The sequence below is a fragment of the Arachis hypogaea genome, chromosome 13 (assembly GCF_003086295.3).
Source record: "Arachis hypogaea cultivar Tifrunner chromosome 13, arahy.Tifrunner.gnm2.J5K5, whole genome shotgun sequence".
Classification (NCBI taxonomy): Eukaryota; Viridiplantae; Streptophyta; class Magnoliopsida; order Fabales; family Fabaceae; genus Arachis; species Arachis hypogaea.
The window spans coordinates 3,268,778-3,286,211 of NC_092048.1; the positions used below are offsets into that span (position 1 = coordinate 3,268,778).

General features: G+C 31.1%; 1 protein-coding gene and 1 pseudogene across 2 annotated transcripts; both read left to right on the top strand.

Annotated features, from left to right (window-relative positions):
• The first annotated feature begins 822 nt into the window (after positions 1-822).
• On the top strand, positions 823-4,125 carry LOC112736483 (exosome complex component RRP41-like). 2 transcript variants are annotated; one of them, XM_025785967.3, is made up of 8 exons: positions 823-1,099; positions 1,599-1,677; positions 1,805-1,907; positions 2,008-2,128; positions 2,838-2,926; positions 3,120-3,269; positions 3,449-3,541; positions 3,847-4,125. In XM_025785967.3, exons 1-7 carry the CDS (start codon positions 967-969, stop codon positions 3,536-3,538), a joined length of 765 nt encoding a protein of 254 aa, XP_025641752.1. In that variant the 5' UTR covers positions 823-966; the 3' UTR covers positions 3,539-3,541; positions 3,847-4,125. The 2 variants fall into 2 exon arrangements, with proteins under 2 accessions (XP_025641752.1, XP_025641751.1); XM_025785966.3 differs by lacking the exon at positions 3,847-4,125 and having other exon boundaries at positions 3,449-3,790.
• Positions 4,126-7,041: 2,916 nt separating this feature from the next.
• LOC112736484 (protein CNGC15b-like) lies at positions 7,042-11,328 on the top strand (annotated as a pseudogene).
• The last annotated feature ends 6,106 nt before the right edge of the window (positions 11,329-17,434 follow it).

Genomic DNA, 17,434 nt, shown 5'->3' on the forward strand with positions numbered 1-17,434 from the left:
ATGGGTATAATTGTGTGTTATATCCAACATAAAATTGATCAAGCTAAGGTAATAACTACTTTAATTACTTAACAAAATATTTTAAGTTCAACTAGAGATAAAAAAAATTCAAATAAATTTTTGAAATTTATAAAATATTTATTTTTTGTTTTGGTTCCTGTAAAATTTAAAAGTTATCTATTTTAATTTCATTTATTAGTTTATTCTGTTAAGTGTTGACATGCCATGTCAAATAATACTTATACGACAAGTCTTATCATTCACGTTAATATTTTAGCTTATCAGGTAGAGCAATTGAAAAAACTAAAAATAAACAACTTTTAAATTTTATAATAAAAAAATTATAAGGACCAAAACCAAAAGATGAATATTTTACCGTGAAAAAACCTTATTTAAACTAGTAAAACAATACTCATTGAGAGATATCTACCATCTTAAAATTGTGTATATTATTATATAACGGAAATTATTTTTTCTTCTTTGGACCGAATAGCTGAATTTATTTATTTATTTTGGTTAGCAAGCTGAATTTAATTTTTTTTGTTGTCTACAATATTTTTTAGTTCAACAAATTAAGATCTCTATTTTTTCTTGGTATAAATCGCGGATATCTCGTAGCTCCATCTAAGAACTCGATCAATTCAAGTCGGTTAAAATCGAATTTAATTACATTCTTAAAAATAATAGCTGACTAGTTGGGCCTACAATAAAATTGAATCGAGGAAAGCCCATTTAATTGGCCAAAAAGCCCATCTACAATATTTAGACACACTGAAAAGTCAAAACGCAGCGTTTCAGAAGGCAGATATAAGGGAGGTGGAAGTGAGAGAAACCTTGACAAGTGCGAGTGAGAGAAGAAAAGTTAACATCAAAGAAACAAAACAACAAACAGTTTGTGTGCGTGTTCGTGTTTTTGTGTTCTCGCTTTTCACTGCACTGGTCACCGCCGTTCGGCGGAAACGGACAATGGCCGGCAAAGGCGGAAGCGCTCCGGCGACGTACTCGCCGTCTCCGACCACTCAGAAGAAGAAAACTTCCCTTTTCCAAGAAGATTGGGTCCGACCTGATGGCCGTGGCTTCCACCAGTGCAGACCTGCTTGTAACCTCTCCCACCTTCCATTTCCGTTTATTCTTTTTTAATTATTATTGTTTCAATTCAAATATTAGTCTATGAAATCATGTTTCTGTAATAATCTTTTGTTTTTCTTCATGAGGTATAATTGAAAATGTTTAATGAATTGTAAGGTGTATTTACTGTATTGTATTGTGTGTTATGTTGAATCATTGGAGTGCTGATCATGGTATGGTTAAAGTGAACATTATATCATCATAAAGAATGGTGTGTGCTGGTAGTGGAGCAGAAACAATTTGTAAATAAATATGTGAGATGCACTCACTTGAGCTTATGGTAAACTACTTAACTGCCAATGTAGACTTCTTAGTTTGTGGAAATTTGAAAGTTGATAATGTATGTCGTCTTCGGAATCTTTTGCTTGCTTTGTGATATCTCATTTGAAGCATTGTTTATGATTGGATGCAAGGGCATCAAAAGATTAATGTAGCTGATACACCTAATGGGAAATGCTTGTATGTTGCAGTTTTCAGGACTGGTGCTGTGAATGCTGCATCAGGATCAGCCTATGCGGAGTTTGGAAACACCAAGATCATTGTATCTGTGTGAGTAATTCTCTTAACTCGATTATGTTAATTACTAAGTCAGCTTGCTGTGGTGTGTTTTTCCGCAGCTCTTGTTTTTTTTCCCCTCCGCCTAACATGGATTCATTATTTGCATTTTGCTCTTCAGATTCGGGCCTAGGGAGAGCAAGAAGGCAATGATGTACAGTGATATAGGGCGTTTAAATTGCAATGTTAGCTATACAACGTTTGCAAGTCCAGTTCGTGGACAGGTATTTAAAAAAAATGATAAGAATTTCTTATATTTGTTTTTCCCTTTGTTTCATATATTGCTCTATTAAGCATTTAATATCTCAAATCTCACAAAGTTAGGGTTCAGACCACAAAGAATACACTGCAATGCTTCATAAAGCTTTGGAGGGTGCAATAATATTGGAATCTTTCCCCAAGACAACTGTGGATGTTTTTGCATTGGTGCTGGAATCTGGCGGCAGTAAGCTTTCATTTCATAATGTATTTCTGTTTACTTGATAAGAGATGCTGTATTCAATGGTTAGAAATTAAGGATGATGATTTTCTAAATATAAGTTACCTAAAAGCAATATAAAAATGAAGTCATGTTAATTGTTCTTTCAGAACCAAGGTTTGACTTCACTATCAGAGTCCAAAATATGTCAGATACCTCAGAAGGATTAGCTTAGCCCCACACTTTTGAGTGTGGAAACACCTTGTGACTTGTGTGGGGAAAAATGTCATTTCTTAAGTTGAAACACATTTTTCAATCAGAAGCTCTTCTGTGTGAGGCCTTAATTACTCTAAGTAGATATGGGAATTGATGGCATATGCCTACTATACTGTGTTCCGTAGTGATTAATATAGTGCAAGTTTTCTTCAATTAAGACTGCTGTGTGCATGTGGTTACCATGTCTTGTGTTTTATACAATTACCATTTAACTCGTGGACGCATAAAACAGTAGTATTTAGTTATTTACTGGCTCAATCTGTTATTGTACACAGGTTCTTGGTCTCTTGGGATGCAGCTTTCATAAGCATAAATCCTTTGATTTGTATGTATAAGAAATTGTGATGAATGATCCTATTTTAAACTTTGAAGGCGTCAGAGATGTAATTTAATTGAGATGATTGGACAAAATATGTTCTGTTTGCCGGTTTTGAATCATCAAATTATTTTATTTATGAAGGTGATCTCCCAGTTGTCATATCATGTGCTAGCCTTGCCCTGGCTGATGCTGGAATAATGATGTATGACCTCGTTGCATCAGTTTCTGTGGTATGAATCTTTCTCACATTTGCAGTCTTCTGAATGCGTTTATACCTGCTTCATTGGTGCTTAAGCTGTGTTTATTATAAACTTTGTCTTGAAATTTTGATTTACTATCAAACTTGATCTTCTGCAATCTCCTACTTACTTTTGATGATCCCCAAAAATTACACGTTTCTTTATTTTTTTTTAATGATTGCAGTCCTGTCTCAGTAAGAATCTTGTCATTGATCCTATTTTTGAGGAGGAAAACTCCCAAGATGGAAGCTTGATGATTACGTGCATGCCTTCTCGCTATGAAATTACTCAACTTACATTTACTGGGGAATGGTCCACCCCAAAGATTGACGAGGTATGCCTATTTATGTTATTGTTCTCAAGAAAAATACTTAGCAAATGCCAAGGTTTCCTGTTCTGAGGATTGATGCATTGCTGTTCTGTTTAGGCTCTAGTGAGAGAAACTCTTATATTAACATACTTATTAAATGCAAGGAACGAACTATCAGTGACATTCTAGTTTCTTGCATGCAGGGAATGCAGCTTTGCCTTGACGCTTGTGCAAAGCTTGCAAAGATTATGAGGTCATGTTTGAAAGAAGCTGCTTCTGATTCTCAGGAATAGAATGTGAGTTCCAATTTTAGCACAGAAGTCACAAGATGTGCTGTTAAATTGTTTTGTTTTTTCTTTCTTTTTTTTATCCCCCCCCCCCCCTTCTTTTTCCTGCGATTCCCTTCAAATCTTAAAGTTGTATGAGAATTATTATTATTTTTTGGTTGAAGGGGGAAAGTAGGATTAGATGCCTTGCATGTCCTGCAGTTTTGTGCTTATGAGCTTGTCAAATATAAAAGATTATTCCTACAATTCTTGGAGAAATATCTCTTGAACATAGCTATCATTATATTCGAGGATGACATATCATTTAATGACAGATGGATGGTATGTTGATACGAAGTACGATGATGATTATGTTCTACTCCTATTCTTAAAGGAACAAAGTTTGCAATAGCCATTTTACCTTGATGTGCAAATTAATGTAGCTCATCGCCACGAATGACATCTTGTGGAGCAAAATGATTTTGGCTAGGTTTATGTAAATATAATTTGAAGTTGGTGTTATTTTTTCTGGAGCATGCGTGCAGCCTTTGGATTTTCAACTCAACTCTGAAATAGTAATGAACTCTAATATTGAAGTTTTGGAGTTGTGGTTTTTTTAGTTTGTTTTGACGAGGAGAATATTATATGCATTATTTTTGTGTATAATTATTTTGTACATGTTTCACTTTTGATATTATAAGTGATTAATAAAAGGTAAAAGAAGATAATATTTTTTAAATTATAAAAAAAAAGCATATGTGAAATGATGGAAATATCATTTCTTCTTTGAAAAATGAAAATGCATATTTTACTAATGCATTAGACCACAACCCAAAATATTGGGTTTGGCTACTAATTAAAATTTGAGTTTTTTTTTTTTTTCGGTGAATAATTAAAATTTGAGTTAATACTTAATTTGGTTCTTGATCTTGCACGTGAGCCTTAATTTAGTCCCTGAAATTTTAATTTCCTTTATTTAGTCTTCAAATTTTATAAACGTGTCTCACATTAGTCCTTAAGATGGTTTTTAGTTCAAAAACGTTAATGGAGTGTTGAAATAGATAATCAAATGCCCATACTGAAACTTGTAAAATGATGTATTTTTAGTTTTTGCATTCAAATAACTCAAAAATGATGTCGCATCACTTGTTTTGTTAGGTAAAGTTTCAATAAACACCACTTATGATATTATTTTTGGGTTATTTGAGTGTCAAAACCAAAATGACATTATTTTACAAAGTTTAGCGTAGCGTTCGCTTATCCATGATAGCATTCTATTAACGTCTATACATTGAAAATTGTTTCAAGGACTACATGAGTCATGTTCGCAAAGTTTGGAGACTAAATAAAGGCAATTAAAACTTTAGGGACTAAATTAAGACTCATATGCAAATTCAGGGACCAAATTGAGTATTATCTCTTAAAATTTTCTCTAAGAATCAACTCGAGAAATAAACAAACAAACAAATAAAGATAATCTCATATAGTTTCATATTTAGGCTTAAAATGTCATCAAATGCACTTTGATCCTGCCAGCTAGTTCTTTTTCGAAGATTACTTGCGGAGTATTGATTTTGAGGTACTAACTAACTTGATATTAATCAACTTAGGTTGGTCTAGTCATTTATTCGCCTAAGTAAATATTGGGGTTTATACTTTGAACAACCCAAAAAAAAACCTAACTTGGTACTAACTGAAATGAACATGTTGAAATTCTAATATTTGATGCAATGTGTGGGTCACAAAACACGTGCATCAGAAGTCAGAACTCATTTTCTCCCTATTCTGAAATGCATTGCATGAAAGCATGGATTGGAATTGGATACAGTCTGTACTTCTGTATCTGTACAAGTTCCATGACTTCATGTCCGTACAACAACCACTCACGCATCTTCATTTATAGCCAACACAACCCCTTTCCATTTCTACACCATCAAATTGCACTAGTGGTAAATATATTATTCAATAAATAAAAAATAATTTCGCATTGATTCAAATCATTCAATCATTGAATCTCGATTCTTTATCATGGAAATTATTTATGCACAATTTCATAATTAAACAATAATATGAATAATGTATTTATATCTCACGTATAACGTATGTTTGTTAGTTTGTGTTGTTAGAGATAAACTGATGGAAGAAGGTAACATTAATGGTTATATCTCTAACACTCCTCCCATAAACAAGAGCCTCTTTTTGGGTTTGTTTGATGCTCTATGTCCGAAAGATCGAGTTCAATCTTTGGTAAACCCTAAAAGTGAAAAAAAAAAATAGTTAGGAATAATTAGTGTTTGGTTTGAATTTTTATTTTTAGCGTTTTTATTTTTTATTTTTTGTTTTTTTTTTTTCATAAAATACTGAAAATAAAACCATCTACACTTGTTTAAGCAAACGAATGAATTAACCAATCGATTAAAGTTGGTTAATGACATTTCACAATTAAAATCCAAATAATAAGTGTAGAATACTCTGTGCTTTTTTCTCGTATAGAATGTGGAAGGAGTTCATGTAGTGTTTTTTAATGATGTATTATAATACAACCTTTGACCTTTCATTCTGTTCAGATAATTTAAGTCAAAAACGTCGGAAAAGAGCACAACAACATTGTTCATGATGCATTCTATTTTTATTACTTGTTATTACTACTACTATTTTGAAGTGTTGAATTTATATCTTTTTTGCTTTTAAAAGAGTTAGGAACATCTCAAGTCTAATAGCTTTTGACTTTAAACTACTAAACTTTTTTGGGTGAAAGACATTGCTTTTAGGATTATTGTCCTTTTAATATGTTTATGGCCACATGTTTTTTTTTTTTTTTAAACAATTGCTAAATAATGATTCCAACAATGAACAATTGTATGATCTAACTTCTAAGTGCTTCAAAACTGGCAATCAGACACATGAAAAGGACACGTGTTAAGGTTCCATTTGCAACTTATCTAACCTACTAGTCAAATCATTTTAGCATCATTCATAGAAAAGTTATCAAGTATACTAGAAATACCAGTGTTTCAGTTGTTTTAATGGTTGATTTTAATTAACATATATCGGTATATCAGTGATTTTTAACCGTTGATCTTAATTATATATATTATATATATTTTTTATAATTAAAATCAACGGTTAAAAATTACTGAAACACCGGTATGATCGTATGACGATACACTTGAAAATTTTTCTATATTATATATATTTTTTATAATCCAGATCAACGGTTAAAACAACTAAAACACGAGTATGGTATAACTGAAACTCTTTCTATAATATATGATATGATATTAGGATAACCATGATGATATGTAACACGCTATGATCCTTGTTCCTTAGGTTAAGGACCATACTATATGATTCTATGGGTCCAGCCAGCTTATAATATAGTTGGAATTAGGACACACCCTATGATGGCCCTTACTATGGCCAGCTTTTCTGGCTCTGATTATTTGACACGCTTCTCACACATACCAAAGTCAAACTCACAATTATTTTTTATTTTATTTATTATTACTCCTTTTAATCATCACTCATTTGTCTTGTTATTTATGTACTTGCATTTGCATTTCATTTTGTGCTGCCGTCTATAGTTTATGACACTCTCCTGAATCAATAACCTTTTAGAATTGTATATGATCAGTTTTGTTTTTTGTTATAGGATTTTCATGATTCCAAGATGATAGTAACATTGTAACAACTATCAACTTTTTATAAAGAACAAGGGTCTGGTTTGCATGCATTGCTTTTGAGGGTGGAACTTGGAACAAGTTTTGGTGAAATGCTTGGGATTATTATATCTTTCTTCAATTGGTGCTCCTTTAGTGCTTGATTGAATGCCTCTGTAAGAAACTAAACTTTCTTTTTTTGGCTTTACTATTTGTGTGGCCTAAACTTGGTACTTATTCAATTTTGATTTGAAAAAATCTGAATATTTAAGTGATTCAGATGTTGATATCTACTTTTGTTTAATCCCTTTGCTTCATTGCTCTTCAGGATTGAAACTTTGATTGAGAGAATTTGTCACTTGGAAATGAGAATGGTGTTTGGGAATACAAGATGTGTGAGGTGTGTATCTTCTTCTTTCATAATGAAAAATGTTTATATGCTCTTGAATTTTTTGTATAATAACTTCAAATGTTATAAATGAAAATAAGTTGATGTGAATGTTTCTGGAGGACGCATTAAATATGCTCGAGAAATTTGATGCTATGGAACTTGTATGATAATTTTCAACTCCAATAGCATGCTTCCATGAACTGAAACATAGTGATTTTAAACTCCAAAATTCTCACATTTTAGATTTCAAGATGATGCTGAACTAGCCAAAATCCCAACAGCTAATGGTGACAATGGAATTAAGCTACTTAGTTCCAATAAAGATCACAACAATAGAGAAGCAAGAAAAGCAAAGAAGTTCTTGAAAGCCAGAGTATTATCAAGAGTTTTCTCAGAAGACTATGAGAGAGTAAGAAGAAGGATTTTAGACCCAAGAGGACAAACCATTCACAGATGGAACAAGATTTTCTTGTTAGCATGTTTAGTTTCTTTGTTTGTGGACCCTCTATTCTTTTACTTGCCACTAGTTCAACATCAAGTGTGCATTGGTATTGGAACAACACTTGAAGTGATCCTCACTATTATCAGATCAATAGCAGATTTATTCTACATGATTCAGATCATCATGAGGTATCGCACGGCTTATGTTGCGCCTTCTTCGCGTGTTTTTGGTAGAGGAGAGCTTGTTATAGACCCTGCAAAGATAGCAGCTAGGTACTTCTTCAAAGGTTTCTGGCTAGACTTTGTTGCCGCGTTACCCCTTCCTCAAGTAAGTCACAGGAGATATTCATTTTTGTGTTCTCTCACTTAATCTATTAATTCGAATCTCTATAAATAGCTGAGTATATCCTTTCAGGTGCTGATCTGGATTGTGATCCCCAATCTTGGAGGCTCAACCATGGCGAATACGAAAAACGTCCTTCGATTCATCATCATTTTTCAATATATACCAAGGCTGTTTCTGATTTTTCCACTTTCATCCCAAATTGTAAAGGCTACTGGGGTTGTGACAGAGACAGCATGGGCTGGTGCTGCTTATAACCTTATGCTTTACATGCTGGCTAGCCATGTAAGTATATGAGAAACAAAATTGCTACATGCACACAAAATATCAGCCACGAAATCAGTTGTGTATAAATACATGTGTTGTTTCACTTTAATGTATTTTGTGTTTTAGCATGTATTCTATGCAAGTAACTGATTTGATAGCTAACTTTTTTGTGTACACATAGCATAACAGAATAACGGATAAAACAGAACAAAAGAGTATAATGTATGCATTTTTAGGAAACTAACTATGGATGCATTGCATTAAGAAAAATACATATATAAAGTTAACATTCAAACTTCACTAATGTTTTCCTATTTTTGGTTGAAGTTTTTTGGAGCTTGCTGGTACCTTCTATCAATTGAAAGACAAGAAGCATGCTGGAGGAGAGTCTGTGATATGAAAAATTCATCTTGTAAATATAGTTTCTTTGACTGCAACATGGTTAAAAATCCACTCAGGGACTCATGGTTTAAGGGAAGTAATGTCACAAAGTTATGTTCACCAGAAGCTCACTTTTATCCCTTTGGCATATATGGTGATGCAGTCACATCAAGAGTTACAACCTCACCATTCTTTAAGAAGTACTTCTATTGTCTTTGGTGGGGTCTCAGGAATTTGAGGTAAGGTGTCACAAATGTCCACCTTTAGCATTATGATTTTCTTCATGCTTATTATATCCTTATCAAATTAGTCTGTATTATATCATATTTAGTTACATTGATCCAAGAATGTATCAACAAAATTGATAAAATGAGGGAAATGTTTTACTCTTCTAAGTGTTTATGAGTGACTAATTGCATTTCTGATTGTTGGGAACAGTTCTTTAGGACAAAATCTACTCACTAGCACTTTTGTTGGAGAAATAATGTTTGCCATTCTGGTTGCAACCCTTGGATTGGTTCTTTTTGCATTACTCATTGGTAATATGCAGGTAATTAATATGGTGATTACTAATATGAAGATGCTTTTACTAGAAAATGGTAGTTGAAAATCGTTAAATAGTTTTACATATTGGCCTAAACTGCTTAATATAACACATATCCACCAATTCATATAACAGTTAAGAATTTTTTTTCTCAGTATAAAAATATAATTCTTTAAATTACTACAAGAAACATATTTCTTAATGTGTACTTGTTGCATTTTCCTTCATTCAACACTCACTGATGTAATTTTAGTTTTCAACATTGAATTGTAAGATAATATTTCACCAATCACCAGTCTATAAGTTAACTCTGTTCAATTGATATGTACTAACAAAATATAACTGAAATTCTGGTAGACATACCTTCAATCAACAACTGTGAGGCTAGAAGAGTGGAGGGTCAAAAGAACTGATACAGAACAATGGATGCATCACAGACAGCTTCCTCAAGAACTAAGACAATCCGTGCGCAAATACGATCAGTATAAATGGCTGGCGACTCGAGGAGTGGACGAAGAAGCCCTTCTCAAAGATCTTCCATTAGATCTTCGAAGAGACATCAAGCGCCACCTTTGTATCGAGCTGGTTCGACGAGTAAGTTAGTTACACTTTTAAACTTAATTGTTTGCAAGATAGTCCTCAATCCATGGAAAAGTTTTACACAAATGTCCAATCATATATTGCTACATTAGCAAAAACAATTGTACTATTCATATTCAGAGAGTTTGTCTAGAGAACAAAGTTTTAAGCACAATCAAATTATGTTGGACATATGAATGTTATGTTTTTTCATGCAAGAATCTCCTCTGTTCCTCTTAGAGCAACGAAAGCACTAAACTAAACACTTAACCATTGAATCATGATGAAAACAGGTTCCATTGTTTGAACAAATGGATGAGAGGATGCTAGATGCAATATGTGAAAGGCTAAAGCCTTCATTGTGCACAGAAAGCACATATCTTGTCCGAGAAGGCGATCCGGTCAACGAAATGCTCTTCATAATCAGAGGAAATCTTGATTCCTACACAACCAATGGCGGCCGGACCGGATTCTTCAACTGTGCCGGATCGGCCCTGGCGATTTCTGCGGCGAGGAACTCCTAACATGGGCCTTAGATCCAAAACCAAGTGTGATAATACTTCCTTGTTCCACAAGAACAGTTAAGGCCATATCAGAAGTTGAAGCATTTGCACTCATGGCAGAAGATTTGAAATTTGTTGCATCACAATTTAGAAGATTGCATAGCAAGCAACTTAGGCACAAATTCAGGATTCACTCACACCAATGGAGAACTTGGGCTGCATGTTTCATACAAGCTGCATGGAGAAGGTTCAAGAAGAGAAAAGAAGCTGCTGAATTGAGGGCAAGAGAGGAAAATGAGGCTGAAACACATGCAACAAGGAGCAATAGGAAGGGTATGGATGTAAATTCAGGTGCAGATTCTGAAGTAGTAAGCTCTTTGCAGAAGCCAGCTGAACCAGACTTTTCTGTTGATGAGTGATGATGAATCTTTGTTACAAGTCTCTTCATCATTGTGTAATTATTTTAATTATTTATTTATTCATAATTTTTTTTCTTTTTTTTTTGTTGCTTTTATTGGTCCTTGTTGGGCTGGTTGTGTAGCCCGTTTAGTATATAAAAAAAAATTGGTCTCAAATATAAATGCATAACAAAAATTGTATGGTCCCTCCAAAATAGAACAGGTCATGGAGGTTTTGAAAAACCTATGTAAGAATCTTGTAGTGATTGTAGGCAAGTATTAATTCTTTAATAAAAAAAATTCTAGCACAATATAAATGAGCATTTTAAAAAGATCGACAATTTCAGAGACAAGGAAACAAATTTGGACCCCAAATTAAAGGTTGAATGAAGTCATTAGGTTATTCCCACAATAATTTACAGCTCTCATTAACCTGCCCTAGATATGCACATAACTTTCCCATGCAAATAATGTGATTAATTAATTAGCTTTGGACCTTTTTAACTTTCAATCAACTCTTTATGTAAAAAATAAATAAAATAAAAAGAAGAAAATAATTAACCTTTTCATGATTGTAACTTTTAGATTTTTGCATGTTATTGCCATTATTAATCACCTTGTATAATCATATGGAGTAGTATAAAGAAAATTTCCTTGGTAATATACTATATGTAGTAATAGAGATTATATATATATAGGTATAGCGTTTGAATCAATAGAGAACCTTTTTTTTTTGTATCTATATGAATCGATATTATTACATTCTAATTCCTTCTCAATACCTCTTAAGAAAAATCCCAAATTGAATCTCAAATTAACGGATTAGTGTGAGCTTCATTATTTTGTGGTCGATATCCATGCAATATCTCACAATCTAATGATACTTTTGTTTACTTTTTAATTAGTATTTTAAAAAGACTCATTCTATCAAATTATCTTAATTAAAGTGTTTATATATGTGCTTAAGATGTATGTACAATGAGCATTTCTCATATTAATTGTATCAAAAATTTATTAGCTATTATGTATTTATATATAAAAATATGTATTGTTTAATTTATTTTATGTATTTTATATTCTAATATATCTTTTATATTAATGGCTAATTTTATGTAATTATATACAAAATCCTTATAGTGGCTTGTTTAACCTTAATTGTTGAAGTAGAGAAGCATTAAGAATTGACCAATATACTATTGGTAAGTTTGTATTAAGATTGCATATTAGTCATGTTGGACCAAATTATTTATGCCATTTTGTTTTAATAATTTTGGTTTTATTTTGCATAATTTGCCAAATAGGTCTCTAAAAAATTTTTCATCGAATGTTTTTGTCTTTGAAAATTTTTTATTATATTAAAATTTTGAACTTTATAAAAGTAAGACATATAAGTTTATTAGACATGTTATTTTTATTTGGACAACTAATCTTTAAAAATGTGATGAAAAAATTTATATGTCTTACTTTTTCAAAGTTAAAAGATATCAACATAATAAAATTTTTTGAGAACAAAAAAATTTGATACAAAATTTTTTAAGAACCTATTTAAATATATATTTTTTGAAAAAAATATTGCATAAAAAATATATAATTATTTATGTATTTCTATCTAGTTATTAACTTAAATTTTTGGTCAAGTAATTTTTTGACAAATATCTATCTCGTCCTCTCATTACATGAGAACCTTTTTCTGAAGTATGATTGCAAATAAGTTTTTTTTTTTCTTTAATTTCTTTTTGTTTGCTCATGCATGATAATGAAATATAATTATTTCTTTTCAGAATAGCAAGAATTTTTTTTTTTTTTTGGTAGATGGGTAGCAAGGATTCTGCTCTGTCAAAAAATCATTTATCCAAATATTTATGGTGAAAACTTAGGTGAAGTCGAATTCACATGAAGTTGATACCTGAGAGCCGTTAAATAATTTGACTGATTTGATTAAATTTTCATCCAATGACTCTCAGATATCAACTTTACGTGAAGTCGACTTCACCTGAGTTTTCACCTTTAAACAATTAGACAAAAAAACACATAAATTATTATATTTAACCGTGTAGAATCAATGATATATATATTAATAAAAATCTATTACATAAACTATTGTGAGAAGCTGCATTACGTACTCTATATATAGTCTTACAATTCAAATGATGTAAACCTAATCAAAAAGACATCCCATGATATAAAAAGAAAACACAAAAGAAAAATATATAATAAATCAAACATCTCATATTTTAGTATCTAATTAAAATGCAATGCTATCGTCATCATGACACTAAAAATTAAAACTTTCAAGTAGTTGAAGATTTTTTGGGCTATGATAACTTGTTCGCATGCATCATTTTCAACTTTCGGGCATTAATAATCCACACAAAACTAGGTTTATTCGTCCAAAAACTACATCCAAAAAAAGAAAATCGATGTTAATAATTATGATGATAATCATATATATCCGCATAACAGCATGTGAAAGTGTACATCAAAGTCCTTTATAATCGTCCAAGGACGGTGTGGTGATTTGTCACATTTCATCATATATTAATTAGAACATATACATATATATATATTCAATTCTAACTATGGTTTATATAAAGAGAAAGCTTTATTTATTTTAACCGACATCGCTTATTATTAGTTATTGGAACATATACATATCAATAATAGAGTAATGTTGCTTTATGATTTAATTAGTGCATTCATTATGCAGGGTTATGATTAGTCATGGGGTTTAGTTTGAATGAAATTAACAATAGTCAAATCATAAAGTGTATTTATTAATTTGCTTTTCATTTGACAAAGCAAAATTAAAGGAGGGATAATGTGGCACGCATATCATCATGCATGTATTTGTTTTCTTTAGTAAAAACCTGCCGATTTTTATAAAATATAAAATATTTTTTAAATAAATCATAATAATATTTTAATATTTTATTAATATTAAAATATAAATTAATTTTTTAATTATTTTTTAATATTTTATTTTAATTATATACATTTTTTAAAATATTTTTTATTTTAATAAATATTAAAAATAATTCTTACTAATACATAATGATATTTAAGTATGTTTAAATCTGTTTAAAAAAAATTTTTTATTTTTTATTAAGATATAATTTAGTACAATAAATATGCATATCAGATAAATATCAACAAATATTATATTTAAAATATGTCTCACATATAGATACAGTAATTCAACGGAATATTCGTATTATGGAGAGAAAGAATGAGTGGAATGGAAGGGGAATATTTTGGTGAAGTTGGAAAGAATATGCAAATATTATTGGAGACAAAGAAAGCAGAAGGAAAAGGAAGTTTTGTTAGGACCCAAGAAGAAGATAGAAAGAAGCCCCCATGAATTGCGTGTTCATCTTTGCTTCTCCTTGCTCAAAAATTAAACTCCATGTTTTGGACCATGGAATCTTTGCTTTTATGTTGAAATTGCAGAAAGGGACTTAAGCCAAGCAAAATTAAACATCAAATTATTATATTATGTGACACACATTTACATTCCTTAATAACAGGACAAATGGAAAGTCGGTGGCTCAGGTTTAATTTCCTAGAAGCTCACAACCACAACTGCAGTTTAATCCAATTGTTTAAATTTATTATTATTATTATTATTGATAATCAGAATTTTGATTTGTATTAACTTTAGGTTTTATCTTTGTTATCCTCTTAGTTACTATTATCATTATTTTTAATTGAGATTATAACTAATTTATTTATATGTTAACGAATTATAGCTTAAATAGCATAGTCTCTCCATATTCACTTAAAACATCACGAGTTCGAATCTCTTTATCTTCGGTAATAAAAAAAAAACCTAATTTATTTAAACCTATAATAATAGACCTGGCTTAGGCAAATAATCAGTTTATTACTCGTATGTTAAAACAAGTATTATAAATTTAAATTACTATAATAAAACTTATTAATTACTATAATAAAAAAATCTATGATATATCAAATATATATTTTTATACATAATAGTTAATTTTTAATTAATATACACATAATTAATTAAAAATTATATGTTTGCATTTATATAAAAAATAAATAATGTTGCTATTCAAATAGATTTATTCACGTTTGAGCAAAATTACTTAAATATTTTTTTAACAAAAACAAAAGTTTTGGCTTAATTATTTATTAGTACAAGGGTAATATGGAGTAATCGGATTTTACAAATTAAAAGGTGTGCACTTAATGGATGGATGGAAATGATGATGTGTATAGTACTATAGTAATAAACACACTCCCAAAAAATAGATCCTGGCTTTTTGTTCTGCGGATATTTTTGTCTCTGACTATTGAAAAATATTTTTAAGTTCCTGACTTTTACAAAATTTGGACAGAACAGTTCATGACGGGGGTATTCGGACGGATCAGTCTCTGACGGAGGCATTTAGACAGAGGGACTGATCCATCCAAATTTTGTGAAGGTCAGAGACTTAAAAGTATTTTTCAATAATCATGGACAAAAATGTCCGCGAGATAAAAAATTAAGGATCTATTTATCATTTTCTCTAAAAAAAAAACTACTCTCATCAAAAGGACATATCTCAGAACTTATTGGATGTGTAGGCAAATGGTAAAGAAAGCAATAACATATATACTTTTGTGATTGTAATAGGAAAAGGAAATAGTGGAAGCTTTTTAATTTTTATACGCAAAAATTAATGAAAAAAGCATAAACAAATAAATAAAGATGAGTGGTAACAATCAGTATATGAAAGGAAGCTGCTAGGAATGTAGTCATATTGGTGTTCAATTCATTGCATGCTAATTATTATTACTATTATTTATTTTGCACAATGAATTTATTTGGATGGCTTCCTCTTGCTCTTTGATGGCGATAATTTAGAAGTATAGTTGTCATTATTTTAGTATTAAAATTAATAAATTATCTATTTTACTACAACAGTAGCGACAGTTTCTAGTGATTTATTCTTGATTTTGCGACTTATTAGAACTGTTATACTTTTATTAATACGATATATATATATATATATATGAGATTTTTTTTATATGATGATCTTATATGTATAGAACTAAATATTTATGTAAAAATTTTAGGGTCAGATATGCCAACTAAATCCAAAAGTATTTAATAAGTTGATAATTTTTTTATAAGTGGATGATTATTATCTAAGCTAAGTAGGATTCCCACTATTTAGTTGTGTAACTCAATTATTTATGAGAAAGAATAAACTTTTTTTTAAACAACCTAAACAATAGGTTTAGAAAAAAAATAATTTTAATTTTAAAAATCAAAATTTGAATTAATTAGGTTTAATCATAACTTTGAATCATTTTTTTTTGTTGCAACTGCTCTCTCGTAATTCTGTGCCATCGCTGCTACTGTATTGCGACCCCAATTCCTATAGCTGCTGTCTTATTACTTGTTTTTTATCAACTAAGTTGGATATTCATTTTACTATGTATGCATATGATTCTTTTTATTCTAAAGTGGATGTCTATATATTTAGGTATACCATTGGTATTTTACTTGATCTTGTATGCACATATTTCGCAGGATGTTCATTTTACTATGTATGTGGATAGTTCTTTTCACTAAGATGTGGATGTTTATTTAGGTCATACCATTTAGGTAAACAAAGCAAAGTGGCAAAGACATGACACAGCAGCATGAAAACAAGGGCAGAAGTGCAGCGTTAGAGCAACGGCAGAACAAGGCCTTTGATTCAATGACGGTGCGACATCACTTCGTGGGCTTCGAAATGGGCAGAGCAGCACTGTATAAAGGATTGGAAGAAGACGCGACTACGCAGCGATAACACAGCGGCAGTGGTGCAGCGTTCGAACAACGGAAAAACTGCAATTCTCCTCGACTGATTAGTGAAAAGAGCAGCGACGCGTAATGATTAAGGATGAAATGCTACAGCGCATTGTTGACAAGGGGATAGTGATGCAGCGTCAGGATGAGGACGGAATAGCAATTCTCCTCACGGAGTTAGTGATGGCGGGTGAGGACGGTGATGGGAAGCTTCGTTGCCGACGACAATGACTACATGCTAAAATAGGGTCGATGGGATAGCTGCAATGAAAAAAGATTTAGGTTAAAAGGGGATAAAATTAGGTAAAAAAAATAAAAAATAAAAATAAAATTAAATATTTAATAGATCCAAAATACAACCCATTATTCACATTTTTCATTATCTACCTAACAAAACTCATTATTTATTTATAATTGCAAGTAGATGATGAAACTCCAACAAACATGGCAAAGAGCAACGAAGTGGCCGGTAATAATACTCCTTCCCCCCGCCTAAGAAACTTTAGGTGTATATACATATAGATAAACATAAAAATATATATATTATTATTTATGCAATCCATCATATTTGACTAATGATTTCTGTACCAACATCAAGCTTGGGTAGTTTTTGTTGC